Source organism: Ostrea edulis, chromosome 6 (assembly GCF_947568905.1).
Source record: "Ostrea edulis chromosome 6, xbOstEdul1.1, whole genome shotgun sequence".
Classification (NCBI taxonomy): Eukaryota; Metazoa; Mollusca; class Bivalvia; order Ostreida; family Ostreidae; genus Ostrea; species Ostrea edulis.
Genome location: NC_079169.1, coordinates 71,280,583 through 71,302,455, shown reverse-complemented (window position 1 = coordinate 71,302,455; position 21,873 = coordinate 71,280,583). Strand labels below are relative to the sequence as shown.

At 36.6% G+C, this 21,873-nt stretch overlaps 1 protein-coding gene across 1 annotated transcript; it reads right to left on the bottom strand.

Annotated features, from left to right (window-relative positions):
• Positions 1-9,027: 9,027 nt before the first annotated feature.
• Positions 9,028-12,898, bottom strand: LOC125647943 (prothoracicostatic peptide-like). Its single transcript, XM_048874816.2, has 2 exons — positions 12,769-12,898; positions 9,028-10,106 (listed from the first exon to the last, which is right to left on the bottom strand). The coding sequence occupies exon 2, from the start codon at positions 10,090-10,092 to the stop codon at positions 9,316-9,318; it is 777 nt and encodes a 258-aa protein (XP_048730773.1). The 5' UTR covers positions 10,093-10,106; positions 12,769-12,898; the 3' UTR covers positions 9,028-9,315.
• Positions 12,899-21,873: the final 8,975 nt, after the last annotated feature.

The window sequence follows — 21,873 nt, the reverse complement described above, 5'->3', positions numbered from 1 at the left end:
GAACTATATTTTGTGTTCTACGATCGTTATTTTTGGTCATCTGCTACATAATCATGGAAGCTCGGTAAGAACACAAATCAAAATAGAAAATATAAATATAAGAAATAAGATATCATTTTTAAATGTTATTGGGATATGACATGAAGTTGGTACGTGATCAAATCTACTATAACGCCCTTCGGGCGTTATAGGATTTGATCACGTGACCAACTTCATGTCATATCCCAACAACATTAAAAAATGATATCTTATTTCTTAAGTATGTCAATATAAACACAGTAAATGACATTGGTCTGCGTTTAATCATGTCAGGAGCGCGATTGACGTAGAAGCAGCGTAGTACTTAAATTCTGTATGAAAGACCATTGCTTCCGATATTGCTTGGATTCGGCGCCGATCCGGTCACGTTTCAATATATTTTTTTATAAGATCGCAACCTTCTTCGCAGGTTGTGTAGTGTGGTGTGAATGTGGGATTAGCTGTCAAAGTCATATAGTTACCAAAACAGCTTTACAGCACATACAAATCTTCAACTTTATGGGTTTAAGTAGAAATTATATATTTGGACCACTTGAATTAGTATTCAACCATTATCTACACAGTTATAACATCCTGCGCAGTTGTGCTCAAAAGCTTAATTTAAAAAGGAATTTTCTTCATCTTTTTCATCTAGTACCTTAAGCTGACGCAGCCATAATGAAGTTCTGTGGATAATACTTGCCTTTATCAGCTGCATACTGTTGTTGTCAAACCAGTAGATTAACTCGGTGATGTGGATTGTTGTATACGTGTATGAACTTAAGCAAATACTACAATTGTCAATTTTTCTTCATGCTTTATAAAATTAAGTAAATTACTTCTCAAAAAGCATTTAGCCTTGCTGTTTTATGAGTTGTTTAAAAATTTCTTGTAAAGTAATGCTTATTTGTTCAGACTCGTGTTATAGGGTTATTTATTCTACAATAGGAAATATGCACCAAATTCTGCATACTCGCAACAGTTGTAATCGCATACGATGGATTCGCGGAATTTCTGATTGTATGAGCATTACGTTTTGCATAAAATAGATGTTGCCAATAATGATATCTATACCTTGCCCTTATACGTGTGGTTCATATTTGACCTACTGCATTTTTACGGGAAATATCACCCATGTAAACCTCCGCGATGGTCTATAGGTTAGAGCGTTCGTCCCGCATGAGAATTCCGGCAGCAACAGACCTAAGTCGTTAAAAACTGATATTGACAGTTCCATCGCCAAACGCTCGGTTGATTGATTGAATATTTTTTAACGTCCCTCTCCGTGTTTGCCCAACTCTCTATTTTGTATTGCTTATAGGAGTTATGAGATTGATCATTGCTCATTATCTACACCTTTCATGCGAAATTATATTAACAATATAAGGGACCGAGTGGTTAGAGCATCGCGCTCAAAATCACACGGCCTCTAACCTCTGGTCGGCGCGGATTCGAATCCCGCTCGCGCCGGTAAGTGAGAAAGTTTCCCAGTTTACTTTCGGAAGGTCGGTGGTCTCTTTCCAGGTACACTGTATCTGGGCGCCACCAGATAACTGAAAAAGTGTTGAGTGTGGCGGAAAACAAAATGTTCTCAAACTTCAGTCAAATACTGACAACTCTGCCTATCGCCAGATATCGAAATGCGTTAACGTGGCTTATAATCTGTGAACGTCTAACAGATTCGAATAGTTAATCCTTTTCTCTTCCCGAATACTAGCGTGGATATGGTACAAACAAGAAGTGGACGCGTCCTGGACATTAAAATATCAAGACGTACTGCACTTTCATATGTAGAACATGACACCTCAATTGTGCCCCCATCTTAAACCCAGAGGAGATGATGTGGTGAGAACTAGGTAGGAGAGAGGCCATGTTTGACTCCCATGCTGCAAAGTCATTATAGGAGTTATGAGATTGATCACTGTTCGTTATCTTCACCTTGCATAGACAAAATGGAAGACCACGATTTAGTAACCCGGATCATGTTTGTCTTGAAGAAGTATACCTTCTTAACTTATGATATCCTAAGTTGTAAGGAAGGTCACAAACTAACGTAATGAACATTCTATTTTCTCATTTTATCCAAGCCTTTACAGATTTCAAGCAGATATTGCAGCAGAAAATATAGTGCACACGCTCGACTTACATATTGTGTGCAACTATATCAGCTGCAACTTTGGTATAACAAGAGGTCCATGGGATACAATGGTAACCTGAGTGTACCCGTTCCTGCTGATTTTCATCAAGAATTTAAAAGAGATTTTTTATCATTTCTATTCCCACGAAAATTTTGAACCCATATTATGACTTAACCAAAGCCAAACGGAGTCATTACTTCACCCAACTTGAATGTTCATAACAAAGAGATTCCCTATCTTTACCTATATTCATATATCTTGTAAACATCTTATTTCTTATTCTAGCCCCACCCTCACCCCATGGTTCATATTCTATATTCTCATGTACAACTTTGAATCTGTATTGTGGCCCCTAGGTATTGATTTGAAGAAACTTGAATCTGCACTTGCAGATATTTGAACATTGATATGACTAATCCTGGTCCTTCTGCTCTTAAGAAAAAATTACCATATTTTTTTTATATGTAAATTTTTTATTACTGTTGAGGTCCCATCCAACCTTTACCCGGTCCGAATAGGCTTGAATATAAACAATCTAAGCCCGACAACAGGTAATCATGAAAGGCGAAGATAACGAACAGTGATCAATCTCATAACTCCTATAAACAATACAAAATAGACAGTTGTGCAAACACGGACCCCTAGATATACTAGAGGTGGGATCAGGTGCCTAGGAGGAATAAACATCCCCTGTCGACCGGTCACACCCGCTGTGAGCCCTAAATCTTGACCAGGTAAATGGAGTTGGCGTTGGCACGGCTAGTTGTATTCGGCGCCTCCGCGCGTTACAATTTTTCTACAGAAAATTTATCTCTTATTTATAATCGTCCGTTTCGGAGAGTTTTAATATCTTATGCATATCATCGAAAAATGTAATAAATTACGTTTTCAACGATTATAAGAAGAAATATCATCACTGATAACGAGATTTATACCTATACGTAACAGAGATTTCGATAATCTTCAATGTATATGAAAATAAAATAAATGTGTTGTTCCCAGATCAGAAAAAAAATTAGGGGTGTGTGTGTGTGTGTGTGTGCATAATCCATGCTCGAAGGTCTGTGGTTCAACAATGATCTATTATAATTTAAACAATATTTTACTGTGTATAATACATAAAAGGATTGGACAACAGGCGTTGCCTACAGCCCTCTCAAAATAAATGCATGGTCAAGGTCATACAGATATAGTTATCATATAATGATAATAAAGCAATATAATATTTTAAAATACATTGATGTGTTTAACAGTTTCCATTTCTATGATAATTTACAGCTTGATGTATGACGGACAAATATAATTTAGGTATGGATATAGAAATTTACTACACAGGAAAAAGATATAAACGTATATACATGGTACACAATAGTGGTAACAAGATGTACTGTGAGCAATGCTCACTAAGAATATCCCCCGCTTACCCCAATCTCCCAAAGGGTGTTGTTAATAGGTATAAATTACCTCTTTCCTGAGTGTAAAAATATGGTATGCATTTGTAGAAGAAAATGGAAGATATAGTCCAAACACAAATCCATGGCATAAACCTATAATTTTGACCTTGAGATCAAAGGTCAAGGTCATAAAGATGTCATGAATGTACATGACACATAGTCTCATGGTGATACACCCATGTCTTAAGGTATGACTATGTCAAAACCCTATAATCAATTTTGACCTTGAGGTCAAAGTTCAAGGTCATATACAGGTCATGAAGGTACTCGACACATCGTCTCATGGTGATACACTCATGTGTCAAATATGATATGCCTATGTCAAAGAACAAAGTCATGGCCCGGACATGAATCCATTGTAAAAACATTTAATTTTGACCTTGAGGTCAAGGTCATATGGAGGTCATGAAGGTACATGACACATCGTCTCCTGGTGATACACTCATGTGTCAAATATGGTATGCCTATGTCAAAGAACAAAGAAGTTATGGCCCGGACACGAATCCATTGTAAAAAAAAAAACCTTTAATTTTGACCTTGAGGTCAAGGGTCAAGGTCATATAGAGGTCATGAAGGTACATGACACATCGTCTCATGGTGATCTACCTGTGTGCCAAATATGGTATACCTAAGTCAAAGAACAAAGAAGTTATGGCCCGGACACGAATCTGCACAGACAGACAGACGGACGGACGGACAGACTGACAGACAGAGTGATTCCTATATACCCCCCAGAACTTCGTTCGGGGGGTATAACAATTTGAAATAACAACATAATTCAAATTCAGCTGACAAGCAGCATATGGTAGCAATAAATATATAAAGAGAAGTATGAACATTGACTTCATTAGCCTAGGTAGCAGATTACTCCGTAAAAGTTTGTTAATAGGTAGACAATTTTCATACAAACATAATACAAAATGATACATGAATTCAATGCGGAAATGTCAATACGCAAACATTTTGTCAACAAATGCCTCTGAGATGATATTTTTCAGTATGTCTTTTCCCAGTATGATTTCAGCTGCCTGTCTTGCGTTTTCCTCATTTTGAGAAAAACTGTCTAATAACGAATTTTTTGAATTTCACTATCCGTAGACGTGGAATTGACCATTGATGAATTACTTGCCTCACTAGGTCTTGCTCGTTTATTTTGTCTGTTTTTGGTCATGATTTCATGTAAAGAAGACACGAAGATAAAGGCAAAGGTTCAATGAAGGAATGATATCTACTCATAAAATGCTGATCCACCATAGAACTACAGTTTTCCCATAAATTCTCACAAAATAAGCGGCAACTTTTCGATCTCACGTTGGCATAACCTAGCATGATCTTCTCACATCTCACTAGAGCAGACTCGCGTATCTCAGTCTCAGAATTGACCCTGTTTTTCAAACATTTTTATGGAGCCTCGCGCTTGTCGGCCTACATGGTTGCCTGACCCTTGATCTATTATACAATAACTACGTCAATGTCAATCTAATTAAATCCATTCTCATGCAAATGGCCAGTTTTTCTGAAATTTATCACTTCCTTCCGAATATATCAAGTAACAGTTAGGGTCTTATATGCGCAGTTTCGCGTGGTATTTGGAGAAATTGTTGACTTTGATGGTGTGGGGAGGGGGGAGGGGGGCTTTGGCTTCAAATTGGCCCAGGCGAGGTACATGTAAATTTTACATTTTGAAAATTATTATATTAACAATTTGAGTAGGAATTATTTACATAAGAATTGATAATTTTAAGTCTGACGGCTGATTAATATTCAGACACTGGAAAGGGACTCTTATTTAGTGATTGCGTCATTATAAGGAATAGAGAATTTACTATTTCTGATTATAATTAAGTGCCAGTTATGGAAATTTGTAGAAATTAAGTGTAATTACTGACATGATATGACTCTACAAAATTCTTATTTATATTTATGTGTCCTGTATGTGGTTTTTCACAGTTCACGGTATCTCAGTTTAAATCAGAATAATAATAAGGATGTGCAATTCTTCATTATTACTTTTTATGAATATTACGGATGACCAATTAAAAAACCCACAATGAATATGTCTGAAATTCCATGTGCATGCAACACACGCAATCATTGACTAGTAATCTTTTCATGATTGATTGATTGATGTTTTTCTGCCACACTCAACAATTTTTCAGTTATCTGGTGGCGCCCAGGTTTTTATTGGTGGAAGAGAGAACCCAAGAGACCAACGACCTTCCGAAAGTAAACTGGGAAACTTTCTCACTTACCAGCGCGAGCGGGATTCGAACCCGCGCCGACAGAGGTGAGAGGACGTGTGATTTTGAGCGCGATGCTCTAACCACCCGCATACCGTGCATGGGGATCCGAGTTCGAATAGGTCCTCAGTACATGTACCCCTTGTTTGTCGTAGAAGGCGACTAAATGGGGCGGTCCTTCGGATGAGACCGCAAAAACCGAGGTCCCGTGTCACAGCTGGTGTGGCACGATAAAGATCCCTCCCAGCTCAAAGGCCGTAAGCGCCGAGCATAGGCCGAAATTTTGCAGCCCTTCACCGGCAGTGGTGACGTCTCCATATGAGTGAAATGTTCTCGAGAGAGACGATAAATAATATTCAATCAATAAAATTTAAGGAACCAATTAATTGAATTTCCCTGAGGACTAACCTCTTGCCCCCCCCCCCCCTTTCCTTTCCCCTTCCTCTCCACGATTTAGGATTTGGAGCTTATGATTTTTGTTATATTTGTTTGGTTTGTTTTTGCTTTTCCGGAATTTATATTTCAGACAATAATTGTGAATTCATACTTCACCTTTCATTCAACTTCACCTTGCCTCCATGTGTTTTTAAAACAACGTTACGTAAACGATTGTATAAATTTATATTACCATATGGTTTCATCCACAGACAATTGCATCGCTTGGGGTCGAATTTACTATATAAAGAGTCTCTTTATATAGTAAATTCGACCCCAAGCGATGCAATTGCCTGTGGTTTCATCGTGCTTTTGTTTCCAGGTGTCCGTTATGTATAATTATTTTACAAATTACTCATGAAAGTTTTGGTATTAATAGCACCATTAAGCACCAGATACTGGATATAGGTCTACACTCCCATCCCTTCAATTTAACGAAATGTATATTCTAAAAGTGTTCTTCGTACAATCGAATAAACTAAACTTTGTTATTGTAAGAGATATGATACAACCTGTTAAAACTCAGCCCATAATAAAGATTTTGATACCGTAAGCTTTACAATACCCTATTTGTTACTACTATTTTATCTGAAGTTTAGGAACCGCCTCGGTCGCCTAGAGGTTGGGGCGTTCGCCCCGCATGCGGAAGGCTGGGGTTCGAATCCCGGCCGCGACAGACTTAAGTCATTAAACAGGTAGTGACAGTCGCTCGACATCAGGTGTGAATGGCATGGGTCCTCGGGTCCTTAAAAACGGATGCCCGGTGTCACAGTAGGTGTGGCACGCTAAAGAACCCTCACTGTTCAATGGGCGTAAGTGCCGAGCATAGGCCTAAAATTTGAAGCTCTTCAACGGTCTTGGTGACGTCTCCATCGGAGTGAAAAATTCTCGAGAGAGACGGTAAGCAAGATACAATCAATCTGAAGTTTAGGACCTGCCCCCTACTTCCGGGGTAAGGGCAGTAAGAGCAAAAATGAAGGTCATTATTTGTCATAAAAGTGGAAACCATACATGTAGCTCCTAAAATTGTGAATTCTCATATAAATATAAACAGTTTAGGGCAAAATATTTATCGATAGCTGTAAGACATTTGAAAGTATCATTAGTTCGTTGTCTTTGAAAAAAGCTTTGAGTGGGCTTGATATTTGCGTAAGCTATTTCCGTAAAAACCCAGCGGTAAAGCTAAAAAGTAAAGAAAGTCAAGCTCATTTGAATGTGTATTACCACAGCAGAATTTACTGTAAAACATTGACCACGATTGACGTGCGGACGCGCTGAATACAACTAGCCGTTGGCACACTAAGGAACCCTCACTGCTACGGCCCTGAGCGCTAGTCTAAACTTGTACTTCGCCTACATCTGGTGACGTCTCAATATGAGTGAAAGAGTCTTGACGAGACGTAAAAACAAATAATCAATCAGTTTACTCTCTCGATTTTAAAATCAATCATACACAGTAGACGCTCTCAGTATCAAACGTATGATGGCGTTCTTCATCCTTATTTTATATTACGATATTTATTCATTGAGTAATTATGTAGAACAAAAAAATCACTCTATAGTCGAACATGGTGATATCGAGACAAAATTTACCACTGTCCGTGACTTAAGTCTGATACTTCGTAAGGTTACAGACCGCAGCGATGGTCTAGAGGTAGGGTGTTCGCCCCGCATGCGGAAGGTCGAATCTCGGCCGCGACCGACCTAAGTCGTTAAAACAGGTAGTGACAGTTCCATCGCCAAACGCTCGGCATCAGGTGTGAATGTCACGGGTCCTCGGCTCCAGATGACCTTAAAACGGATATTCCGTGTCCCAGTAGGTGTGGCACGCTTAAGAACCCTCACTGCTCAATGGCCATAAGCGCCTAGCATAGGCTTAAATTTGAAGCCCTTCACCGGTATTTGTGACGTCTCCATATGAGTGAAAAATTCTCGAGAGGGACGTTAAGCAAGATACAATTAATCAATCGTAAATTTACACTCTTTAAAGAAATGCGAATACATGCACTAGACGTTAGACTTGCATTATGCCTCAACGTCATCGACATTTCACTCCATAGAGAATTACATGTAGGCTACAGGGAATACTGTCACTCCTGTGAAACACCTGTATTTAATTGTAAGCGATATTGGACGGAATATGAAGAGGCACTTTGAGTTAAATTTCAAAATATTTGTTATTCTATATAATGGTGTTATTGTCGAATTACATTCAAGTGTCATGATTTGTAACATACCAAGGATATCGTGGAGAACGATTCATCGGAAGATATGTGTCCATTGTTCACGGCGGCGGTATCTACGTGTATATATATATAATGATACAAATCCCATTTAATAATCACTTTGAATATTTAGGAAAAAGGATGACAGAGTGCGTTTGGTAATTATTTATTCCCTATGCTCTGATCGCAGATTAAATATAATTATACTTTATCCTGGAGGGAAATACAGGCAAATGCGTACTTCGTCTTCGTGATATACCTTAATATCTTTCTGAAAGCATGGGGTATACCCATGGTTTTGCCAGTGTTGTAGCTTCAGGGATTCATAAAATTTCACTCCTGATCCTTATTACCAAGCACTGAACGAAAATTGCAGTCATTTCATCTAAACTTACATGTAATCATTTCTAACTTTGCAAATCCCCTCCATTTCTTCACATCGGATTGAAAATTAAAAAGAATGCAAATCCCCTCCATTTCTTCACATCGGATTGAAAATTAAAAAGAAACATACTGATTTTGATAAGAAGTACATATATTTTTCAGCATAATATTTTCAACAATATCACTTGATCATGAACTAAAGTGATGATATAAAAATATACTCAATAATCTGTGTACAAAACAAGTGTTTTAATATACGATTTAGTTTCAGAGTGAACGTTTAGAAAACATGTAATCATACAATGGAGATCAAGGAAGAGTAGAGAACCAAAGTAGAGACCAATTCATATCGAAGAAAAATTTATTTGCCAGGAAAACAGTATCTTGAAAATGAAAAAAGCCGCCTATTATGCTGATACTTTTAATTTGTGGACCGTTTCCCCCATGACGTCAGAGCATTCCAGCCTCGTCGTTCCATCCATGGGCCACTATCTTGCAGGAGACGTTGTCGCCAGTAGGAGTTAAGTCTTTTAGAAATATTAGCAGGGAGTCCACGTTTTCCCCAGGACGCGAAACTAGACCACTTTCGTTTTGCAATATCTTCACTATTCAGGCTATTTAAACTCTCAGGATTATTTCTTTTTCCCCAAGCGGAGAGCGATGACCATCTCCTCTTCTCGGCGTCGTCGCTACGTTTTCCCCATGCTGATAGTGAAGACCATCTTCGTTTTTCTTCAGTTTTGTCGGAAGCTACGTTGGACGATATTGATCGTTTGCTTCTGGGATTGACAGATCTTTTCTTTATGTTAATATATTCATCGCTTAAACCGTCGTATTCCACGGGACTTTGGCGTTTTCCCCATGAATTAGACATGGAATTCCATCGCTTGCCCCAGTTATTGTTTGCACTCATCAGCCTGTCCAACCAACCTCTTTTTCCCCAGGTACTAAAGGAAGACCATCTGCGTTTACTTTGTCTTTTCCCCCAGGCAGGGAGTCGATCCCAATTATTGTTTCTCTTTGGATCCAGATCCAGTCCTGGTAGCTCGTCACCATAACTATTACTTAGTGTTGCCTGTCTTCTCACGATATCATGGTCACTGACCGAGGTTTCTTCTTGTGCCTCTAAGCTACTACAGACCTTAACAAGGCTCAGAATTACACAGGACAGATAAAGCTGTGGGAGGTCGCAATGCATTATTCTCCTGAAATCTGCAAAAGACAAGAACATTTATCAAAACTACGTTCTACTAATTTGGGAACATATACCTAATGAAAATTCATGAACACATTATGTTTTCCAACCCCCAATACGATAATGGTAAATTCGTTACTTATATTCCATATGGAGCATTTTATCACAACAGAATGTATGAACTCTGGTTTCTCTTAAAGAATATAATTGTGGAATAGAAATATTAAAAGTTTATTCAATTACATTCTTCTAAACTATATATAATTGTTTTACATGTACATAAATATCAAAATTTCAAATACGAAATTAAGAATTATGTAACAGAAATGTTTAAATGATTTAACAGTTTTCATTTGTTAAGGATTTTGAAATTTACTTCTAAGTTCACATTCTTTATCATCAATTTGTTTTTAAGGATTTCTTCGTTTGCAGAAGGAAATAGAAAAATGATAGGAGTATTTTATCTGCCGCAGTTCTTCATTAATGTGTGCTGATCAATAATTTGTTTTGTGTGTGAATGTCATAAGAAATTAAAACCACTGAAAGTGTTAAAAGCACGCATCGCTTCTACATAACCGAGGTCGCGCTGAAACTTATCAACGGATCAACAGGTTCTGCTTCTTCATAATGTTTCGTTGCAAAGAGGTGTTGAATTCTAATCTTCTATTTTTAAAACAAGAGTCATCGCACTGTCAGATTACGATGATTTTCATTCATCTCGAGGAAACAATTAGCACAACGTCCCACAGATGGCAATGTAAAGGAACAAGAACATATGAATATTAATGGCGAAGAATGCGATTCGCAAATTAATTTTAATCAGCTAAACAAACACCAATACTGCAAAATTGTTATATCCTGTTTTCGATGTTCTCCTTCTCATTCTTAAATGTCAGCAATCGGTTAGGACGAAGCAAACGCGATATAGTTTGTGAACAAAGATACCGACTGCACCAAATTCAAAATTTAGGAACGCGATGACGTAATCTGTGAACAATGGTACCGAGTTGAAAATTGTCACATATTGGCCATAGAAGCTTTTAAACCAACTAACTTATTGCATACGTAAAAAGTCGAAATTTTAACTTACTGTCACATACGTAAAAAGTCGACATTTTAAATTACTGTTACATACGTATAAAGTCGAAATTTTAACTTACTGGTACATACAAATGTATCTATAGCCTATGCAGTTCTCAACATGGAGAAGAGCCGGTGATGATTACATACACTGTACGTATACAGTTGACATTTTACTTCGCTTACACATTGTAATTTTATAGAGGTTGTCCAATACTCAAACTGGATTTGAATTAAGGTGTTCATTTTCATACGTAATAAAAACCCAATATGTCGCTTTAGAAAACTGATGACACATGGGGATTCACTAATCGAATTAAGAGTTGACAACAGACAGAGCTCGACCACGCCACCAAGATCAAATTGTCTCAATGCAAAGGCAGCTAATTACGATTGAGTGGAAAGACTATATCCCTTCGCGCAGATAAATACAACAAATCGTTTCAATATCATTTGTTCGTTTTATTTTGATTTTTGGAGAAACATTTGTCATGTTGCATGCTTACAACAACTGTCCATCTTATATGACATGTTGCTTTACTGACGACATGGGGGGATTTTGGGGTGTCCGAAGGGGTTTGGTGTTAGTTTTTTTCTTCATAATTACCCCTTAACAAAAAATATAAGCAAAATGTCTCAATTTATTTCAGAACTTCACAGCGGTTAAAATAATGTAATGCTTTAATTTCTGAATAATTTCCCGTTATCGATAATAATCTTTGGTACAAAAAGCTAAAGATTTAATAATTGATTAGTACAAGTCGTGACTTTTACTTTCAAAAAACAGGCTCTGTATGTGGAACGTTTACGAAATAAAAATACATTGTATATTATTAATCTCAGTCACCAAGTTCTGAGGCAATGGTTGGTAATTCAAACGATCATTATTTTGTTCTCGCTAGAATGAACAAAACAACTCAAAATATCGGTGAGAAGTTACAAAAATGTTTTGTGTGTTATTGAGCGTCAAAACAAGAAAGTTGAAATGCAAATACATTAGAACGCAATCCATTTTTATCTTATCAAAAGGAAGTAGATATAAAATTTAATAGGCTTCACCCGATAGCTAAATCGATAACGAAAGAATTTGATTTGATTTTGTGTATCAATCTATTCTCTGTATCATTTGCAAATGATTTTGTAATGCGTGGCAGAATTCTTATATAACGTTGAGTGAAAGTCTTAATTTAAAAAAAAAATTAAAAATTGGCGTAATCGAAATTTGAATTTCAAAGTGAAGTCAGCCAAGCCCAAATGAACGATTCCCAAGGTAATCTGAGACGCTGAATGCATAAGCTTTAAGTAAAATTATGTTCTCATTTTTTTGTATTTTCGATACGCGTGGTAGTCCTTGCACATAAGCAAAGAATATACATTAAAGCACAACGTGGATACAAGGTCAAATGCAAAATTATACAAAGCAATAAAATGACCAATTAGGATATATATATATATATATATATATATATATATATATATATATATACATAATTTTGGAGACGCGTACTTCACTTAAAAAGTTACGGCAAAAAAGTTGGTAACATCACATTCTGAGTCACCTTCATCATAATTCTCTATTGTAGTCAAAAGCTTGCTTACCTTATAGGGGATATTCTAAATTGGAGAAAAATAAGTCTCTACCATGAATTGCAAGTAAAAAGATTAACCCGTGAATTACAGAAGTATCGACTTCAGCGCCCTTATATTAACACGGACGGAGGCGTATTGCTCGGTTTGCGCTCGGCCCCAACGCCTCTATAGATTGTTGGAGCCAATCGGGATCCACTCTTCTTAACAACAATTGATCTCTTATACTTTAATACTACATGTAGCATTGGGGAACTTAAAAGACACTACTAAGGTCTCATAGGTCTTTTTTGCATATGCGAAACCGTTCATTATTGCAGGTTTTTAATATGGAATCGAATTGTTAAATGTAATTTAGAAATCTCTATCCTGCCCTGCTGTTTATTATAAATATAATGTATCACACATAGGAATATGTCAATAAACGAAGAAAAATTAAATAAGAAAAAGTGTTTAAATTAATACCACATCGGTTATCGAAACAACCAAGTGGGCAATAGCTTATTAAAAAAGAATTTTGAAATAAAAGAACAGTATTATTATTGATTGGATACCACCAATATAATTTCCGATTTCAATAGAATAGTTTCAAATTACTTGAGGCTGATATTAATTATTCCACTTGAACCAGTCTTGCCATGTTTAACAATCCCGGGTGCGCGTGTCATATCATATCCCGACAATAGCTACCACAATTGTGAATTACAACCTGTTCTGTTTTATTAATTAGGTATCATAAGCAGTACCCTATCATGGAGGCCCTTACAGCTCTCTTTACGGGTACCTTGTTTGCATACTGTATGTAAATAATTGATTTCTTTATAGATACTGTATGTGTGTGTACAAATTCTTAAGGCTACTTAGGCGTTCATATGCGCAAAGACCGAGAGAGAAAAAACTTTCACACTAGAACAGATGTAGAGTAATGCAGCGTTTAATTGGCAAATGATCCCCATCATCGTATATACATTTAGATCTGTATGTAATGTTACATGTACTTGCATGTAATATCGTTACAGTCTGAACAACCGCGGGTAAGCTAGGATAACAGAAACTGTATCTATCTATTATTGATGTGCTAGGGTACAAATGGAGACAATGAATGAAATGAAATCTAATTGTTTTGGAATATATTCTGTACAGGCGCTTAGTTCTGTTTCTTCAGGGTCGACGTATAGGATATTATTCCATGCTGAACAATCTTATTTAAAGCGTTAAATACTGTGCAAGAGGCTACGCTTTAAATCCAACCAGTGCATTTTAAACGTAATACAGTATATGTCCAAAAAAAACCACACCAATTTGATTTCACCTAAACATAAAGCAGGTTTTGAACTGTCCTTTACATTGTATATATTACGTGTGATATCTTATATCCACAGCAGCAAAATCGAAACTGTAATATCACATCAGGGAAGGGGGGGGGGGGTACTAAACGGACATTAATTTTCCACATTATGACACAAACATTCGAACTAAACGTTGGGCGTGGCTCAGTCAGCATTACCCACAGCGCCACACCTACATCCATTGGAAATTTTGAAAGACGTTGAAATATTTTACTAGAGGAAGGATCCAATTCCTTATCCTTCTAACAAATCAAAGTACCGGTTCCTCTCAAATGAAATTAGGAACATTTACCTCTTGGTGTTGCTATGGCATGCTACATGTACTGAGATTGACGTATTTCGAGAAATGTTGAGATGTTTTAAAATCCTCAAACTATGTAAGACTATTACCCGAAAAATCAATTACCGTTCCTAATCAATTTCAAAGTAGAGCACAACGCATAACTTGAGAGTTATATAGGATATAAAGAGGGCATTAGTCCGATAATTCTAAAATACTCAAGAAAATTACTATTCATGTATTTTCAGCTCATCGTGATGTTTGCTTTTTAGTGCGTTATATAAATGTAGATTGCATTAACACAGAAGTAACCTATCCCCATATCAGAATTATGTATTTTGTACATGTGTTGATAATAATGGTTTGTAACTATGCTTTGAAAAAAAAATAGGATTACGGGTAACAACACTTTGTATAAGGGTCTAATATCAGTGGAATCCTGTAGCCGTGTTCGTTAAATTGTATCCAAATTAAAATCTTTAACATTTATTTATCATATTATATTTACCTTTGTCGATGTTTTGTCGGTATCAAAACTGAGCTGTTTTGATTTTATTTTTTAATGATTGCACTGACCTTTTCAACTTGATGTAACAACCTACATGTTATATGGAATACATGTTATGGTTGTTTGTATCTATGAGGGTACAATATAATCAATAAACAATGGAATCATGGTGTGTTTTTACTTTATAAGCTTTGCCGATTACACAAATCAGCCCATGCTATTGTTTACATGTATATATGTCCCCTTACTACAAACAATCAGGACCTTTATTCCTTATAATTACACTGTACAAGGGAGGCTAGTACGCTACAGGTACCTATTCCAGTAGCATATTCCTACCAATGAAAGGGTTAGGAAAACTTTCTTTTTTTTCATTTTTGATGTTTAAGGTAATTCCACCCTTCTAGAATTATAGGTTCAATCTTATATTTGAGTTTTGATTCTTCAAATAATATATCTTAGTAACAAATAAAAATCATAAAATAAATGTGTTGCGGTATTAATAAATTTTCTACCAATTAGCACACATATATCTGATTGATTGGTGTTTTCCGCCACACTCAACAATTTTTCAGTTATCTGGTGGCGTCCAGTTATTATTGGTGGAAGAGAGAATCCAGATAAAATGTACCTGGGAAGAGACCACCGACCTCCGGGTTAGAATACGTTAAAATTAAAAATATTACTCGTTTAATGTTGACAACCAAAGAAGATGTTGCACGTCTCGTGTGCATTTCCCTAAAGATGTGAAAGATCGATAGAATTAAGTTATTCAAATTTAGGATAAAACCAATTGGAACTTATGTCTAGATTCAAACATTTTTGAAAATATTGATTGATTGAATATTGTTTAACGTCCCTCTTAAGAATATTTCACTCCTAAGGAGACGTAACCACTGCCATTGAAGGGCTGCAAGATTTAGGCCTATGCTCGGCGCTTATTGACATTGAACAGGGAGGGATCTTTATCGTGCCACACCCGCTGTGACACGGGACCTCGGTTTTTGCGGTCTCATTCGAAGGACCGCCCCATTTAGTTGCCTCTTACGAAAAGCAAAGGGTACTGAGGACCTATTTTAACCCGGATCCCCACGGGATTTTTTTTTTTTTTTTTTTTTTTTGAGAATAAGTATAAAAGATGTGTATTGACAAAACTTAGCCAAAACAATTCGAGTTTAAATCAAGCAATAAGCGATTTGTATGATTTTTAGCGTTAAAATGGAGGGGTATCCCTGAATTTCAGAAAACAGCCTCCGTGAAACAAAATGAATTTAGCACGAAATGTTCTTTGAGTTTTCCACTAAAATCCTGTCGCTTTGAAATTTTGTTTCACGAGGGCTTTTTTTTTTTTTCATGTCAAGTACAGATGGTTGTAGAAAAAAATACTTACGAGTATAAGAGCTTGTAGGAGTTATGAGATTGATCACTGTTCGTTATCTTCACCTTGCACTGTAGTAGTATAGAATATCAAATATTTGATACTCATAATATGTAACCGTATACATTGTATCTGATACTCAGAAGAAAAATAATACAATTTGATTTTCACGATTTCAAAAATTATGTTTAGACTACATGTCTAATGTATTGACACATAAAATGTATTAGGCTTGTCCTTAGTGATGGGGAATCCTACAGGTATTTAAATGGTAAATACGCAATAAAAGTATAAATATGGATGAAGGTCAGTTCTACGTCATGAGTGCTGGCAAGGAGCCCCAATTAGGGAAAGTTCCCGCTTTGGTGCAACACCCTCTTTGGACCTTCTGAATGCAAGGATGAGAGCAATATTTTAGCCTTAACTATGTGGTATTTAAACAAAGACTGGTATTCTTATGTTTACAAACAAAACAGTGAAAGGTTAGTTTTGAGGATTAAAGCATCTTAATTTTGTAGTCCCAAATATAACTTTGAAATGACACAATTTGCCTAAAGTATACTTGAAATGTGATATATATATATATATATATATATATATATATATATATGATAAACTTGAATCTATATCCATTTACTTTGAAAACTATGAAAACAATACCACACCTGAATCTTTGTTTTCAAAACAAATAATAAATTCTATGAGCTTCTATCGTGATGTATAACTTAATTTTTTGTGAAACCATTTAGACACATTAGACTACAGATTTTGATTGATTAAATCGTGAATCCTTTATTACATGTAGGCGTCTGGGAGCGGGGGTAGTCAAAGACCTCCATTGATATTGACCATGTTTGCTAGTTATACATGTACCACTGTAGACATAAACATTGTAAAAGTCTTATTTAATTAGTAGTGGTAATCAATACTTAATTCTGTGATTAACCTATCCAGACCCTAGGTCACTTAATGGCCATTCCCAAGCATAAACAATAAATTATCCATCTGCAGGGACCCATGGTTCTACTGTCTGTTGTATTACTGTAGTACTCCCGTAAGCACTAGTAGTATGCAGTCCATATCGATACAAATTGCACGTCCCTGCAGTGAAAGACCACAGCAATCGATTTACAGGAACATTAGCCACCCTTTTCTATAAAACTATTGGTCTCCCAAATAAGATATATAAATGGCATCGTTTATTCATTGCTGACCTAAGTATCTTACATATGGGAAGCACAAAGAGTTTAAAAATTGCGGTTAAGGACACTTGATACAAAAACAATAGGTACATGAGTTGATTTATGTTTTGGCTTAGTTTGTTTATAAGTACACATATGCAAGGTGAAGATAACGAACAGTGATCAATATCACAACTCCTCATATAAAATTCCTAAACAAGAGGCCCACCGGCCTTATCGGTCAATTGAGCATTAAAAGTATCTCTAGTCCCAGGGGTTGCAGGGATTGGCAGTGTGAAATTCTTGTTTGAGCCATATAACTTGATAATGCATTGATTATTTATTGACTAGTTAGATTCAAGATCACAAGATGGGACTGTATGAATATTTTTTTTAACCCCTGACCCGGCCAAACAATCACAATTTAAGTACATATAGATTAAGATTTCATATACATCGTAACCATGCATTTCGTTTATCCACCACTACTCTGAAAGTAAAGAAAAAGAGTTTCTAAGATTTAATGTGTTTTAACTGTATATGGCCATAGTTGCCACACCCTAGGGTCTCAAGAGCCATGATTTTTACAAGGTAGAAGGCCTCATGGACATTACCAACATGGTTTTTCTCATACATATGTGGGGAAGGAAAAGATTTTATAAGAGATGCATGTAGGACATCTCACTGTATGCCTATATTGACACCACCTTAGGGCGTGAATTCCTGACCCAGAGGTCATGATTTTCACAATTTAATAAGACATCATAACTCACACATGTTTGAGGACAGACATTTTCATTAGGGAGCCATATTGGCCCCACCCTAACGCCTAAATCCATAACCCAAGGGTCATGAGAGCGTCTTAGACATCATAACGATCCATTAATAGTTCTTCCTCACACGTGTCTGAGAGAAGAGAAGATTTTCTAAGATTTAATACATTTTTACTAGAGATCCATATTGGCCCCACCCTAGAGTCCAATCCCTTAACCCAAGGGCCATGATTTTCACAACTTAGGTAGATATCTTCATGGACATCCTGACCATGTATTTAGTTTTTCCCATACATGCCTGAGAGAAGATAAGATTTTCTGAAATATAATATATCTTTACTATGAAAAGCGAAGATAAAGAACAGTGATTAATCTCACAACTCCTATAAGCAATACAAAATTAAAATTTGGGCAAACATGGACCCCTGAATATACCAAAGGTGGGATCAAGTGCCTAGGAGAAGTAAACATCCCCTGTCGACCGGTCACATCCACCGTGAGCCCTATATGTTGATCAGGTAAACGGAGTATACAGCCATATTGGCCCCACTATAGAACCTGAAGCCTTGACCATGGGGAATGAATTTCACAATTGTGGTAAAGGGCTTCATTGATATCATAACCATGCATTTGGTTTTTCTCCCACATGTGTGGGAATACAGGAGAATATGTTTTGAAAATTTGGCATTTTTGCGGTGTTTGGCCCCACCCATGAGGCCCTGGAGGAGCTAAGACCATAAATTTCAGTTTACATTCCTCTCATCCTAAAGATTGAATTGATTGATTCAATATTATTCAACGTCCCACTTGAGAATATTTCAAGCATATGGAGACGTCACCAATGATCTAGGCCTATGCCCGGCGCTTGTGGCCGGGAGGGATCTTTATCGTGCCACACCTGCTGCTACACGGGACATCGGTTTTTGATGTCTCATCCGAAGGACCGCTCCATTTAGTCGTCTCTTACGACAAGCAGGGGGAACTGAGGACCTATTCTAGCCCGGATCCCCACAGGATTAATCCGAAAAGAAGATTAACACCAAAAATTATAACATTTCAAGAAGTTAAATATGTAAAATTGTTAATGGACGAGGCCGGACGAAACCCAAAGACAGTAAGTCATCCGAGTGACTTAGGTGACCTATAAACGATAAGTAACTTGTAAATTTTCTATGATGATCAATAGTTGAAATATATTACCTCTCCCTATATAACTCTATACCTCTTTGGGAGAGGGCCGATATAGGCCATGTCTATTGAGTTTCTCAATAAAATATATTAATAACTCTATAAACATCCCCCACCCTGTTTATGACTTAATTGAGAGGTCAAGGAAATAAATTACATTCCATATAACATATTGTATTAGTTTTACTTCTGAAAACATAAACACAAAAGAAACTATAATCAATTAAACTTAGAAATACATGTAGAAGCTTTAAAATACGTCATCTTGTTTTGTCTTTAAATGTATATATGATGTCGGTTTCATATTCACACGTACACTGTATATTCAACGGAGAAGTAAATTATTTTCATGAAACATGCATTCCAATCCCGTCCCCAGTGGCGGATTTAATGGGGGCGCATCCGCCCCCCCCCCCCTAAAATTTTCAAATTTAAGGTAAATCGTGGTGTCTTGTTCAGAAAAATGTACTAAACGATAAAAGAAGCAATAATTTCTTCCACTCCCGGAGAAATAATTGGCAAAATCTTTTGATTTCTTGAATGACTTTATTGGGAGAACTTAATTTTTCCCCAAAACTGTTTCACCGGTCTTGGTGACGTCTCCGTATGAGTGAAAAATTCTCGAGAGAGACGTTAAGCAAGATACAATCAATTCAAAAACCGTCATTTTATTAATTTCACCTTATCAAAAATGATAGAAAATAGTACAAATTACTAAATAGGAAACATATTTCAAGTCCTATAAAATCCAGACCCTCTGCCTCAAAGTGACGCCCCCCCCCCCCCCCCCCCCAACCACAATTCCTGGATCCGCCCCTGGTCCCACTTCAACTCGTACTAAATATGTATCCCACCTTGACCCGCACTAAATCTGCGTCACACCTCGTCTGAAGAAAGCAATTTAACTGTCAAGTTTGTCAAGTTTTTTGTGTGATTTAGTTTAGAATATTTCTAAAAAGATTGATGTATAATATCTTTATTCATTTTATGCGTAATTAGTATAAATTCTAGACTTGCGCTTTGTCTTGATGTCATGGAATATATGGATGACTTTGTGACGAAATTACGACCCATAAAGTATCCTACGAGTTATGTAGCACAGCCTGGTTGAGAATCCATTATGGTTTGTTTAGTAAAAATAAGACCGATATTATTTAGGTATTAATGATTTGTACCTAAGCTTCTTTCCGATATGGCGTGTTTGTAATGTGTTTTAAGAGGAGTTCTATAATGTGCAGTGACAAACTGGAAGGATATCATTGATTTTCAGAATAGTTGCTCTGATCAGTTATGTACATGTAACATACAAATAATTATACCGGAATTATGATATCCATCCAAGAAAATCAGTTTATTGTTGTTATTCCACAAATTTTGAGAGTTTCATATGGATATGAGAGAGTTTTGTAGCTAAAGTAGATTCTATGTCTATGCTCCCGAGATCGAAGATCGGGGGGCATATTGTTTTTGTCCTGTCTGTCATCCTGTAATTCTGTCTGAAACTTTAACCTTGCTAATAACTTTTGAACAGTAAGTGATAGAGCTTTGATATTTCACATGAGTATTCCTTGTGACAAAACCTTTCCGTGGGTACCAACATATTTGACCCCTTGACCTTGGAGTTTGACCTACTTTTTGAAAACTTTAACCATGCTAATAACTTTTGAACAGTAAGTGATAGAGCTTTGATATTTCATATGAGTATTCCTTGTGGCAAGACCTTTCCGTTGGTAATAAACCTTTTGACCTTGACATTTGACCTACTTTTAATTTTTTTTTTTTTTTACATTGGTCATAACTTCTAAATGGTAAACATTAAAGCTTTCATGTTTTACATGAGCATTTCTTGTGACAAGATCTTTTTACTGGTACCAAGATATTTGTCCTTGTGACCATGGCCATCTTCGGAATTGGCCATTATCGGGGGCATTATTTATATGCTGTCTGCAGACGGTATGTAAAGGCCACACACACATATCGATTGACAGTTTAGTTGTCCGCATCCTCTCCACGTGACTTGCTGAAGATACATGTATATGAGTTCACGTGACCTGCTGACGGTAAATGAGTTCGAATCCTTGTGTAATTTAGAGTGTGTATAACAATAATTGTTTTGGGTGCAAGCCAGGATAAATTCTGTATATAGGTCATGGATACATTGTATAAATGCATGCGGAACACAATTCTGTATGTAGGAATATCAAACTACTGGAGGACAACTAGAAAATGTACATAAAATCTACATGATGTGTTTATGACTGAGGAAATCTTGCTTTATATCGGACAGAACTAAAGCACGTGGTCCAGATGGTGTCTAACCTCGAATCCTGAGAACGACGGACAATTGTATCGCTTGGATTCGAATTTACTGTTAAAGAGTAAAGGTATAGAACTCTAAATATAGGGTACCTAAGTTAGCCGATGTAAAAACAATAACCAAAATGGTGTAAAATTCTACTC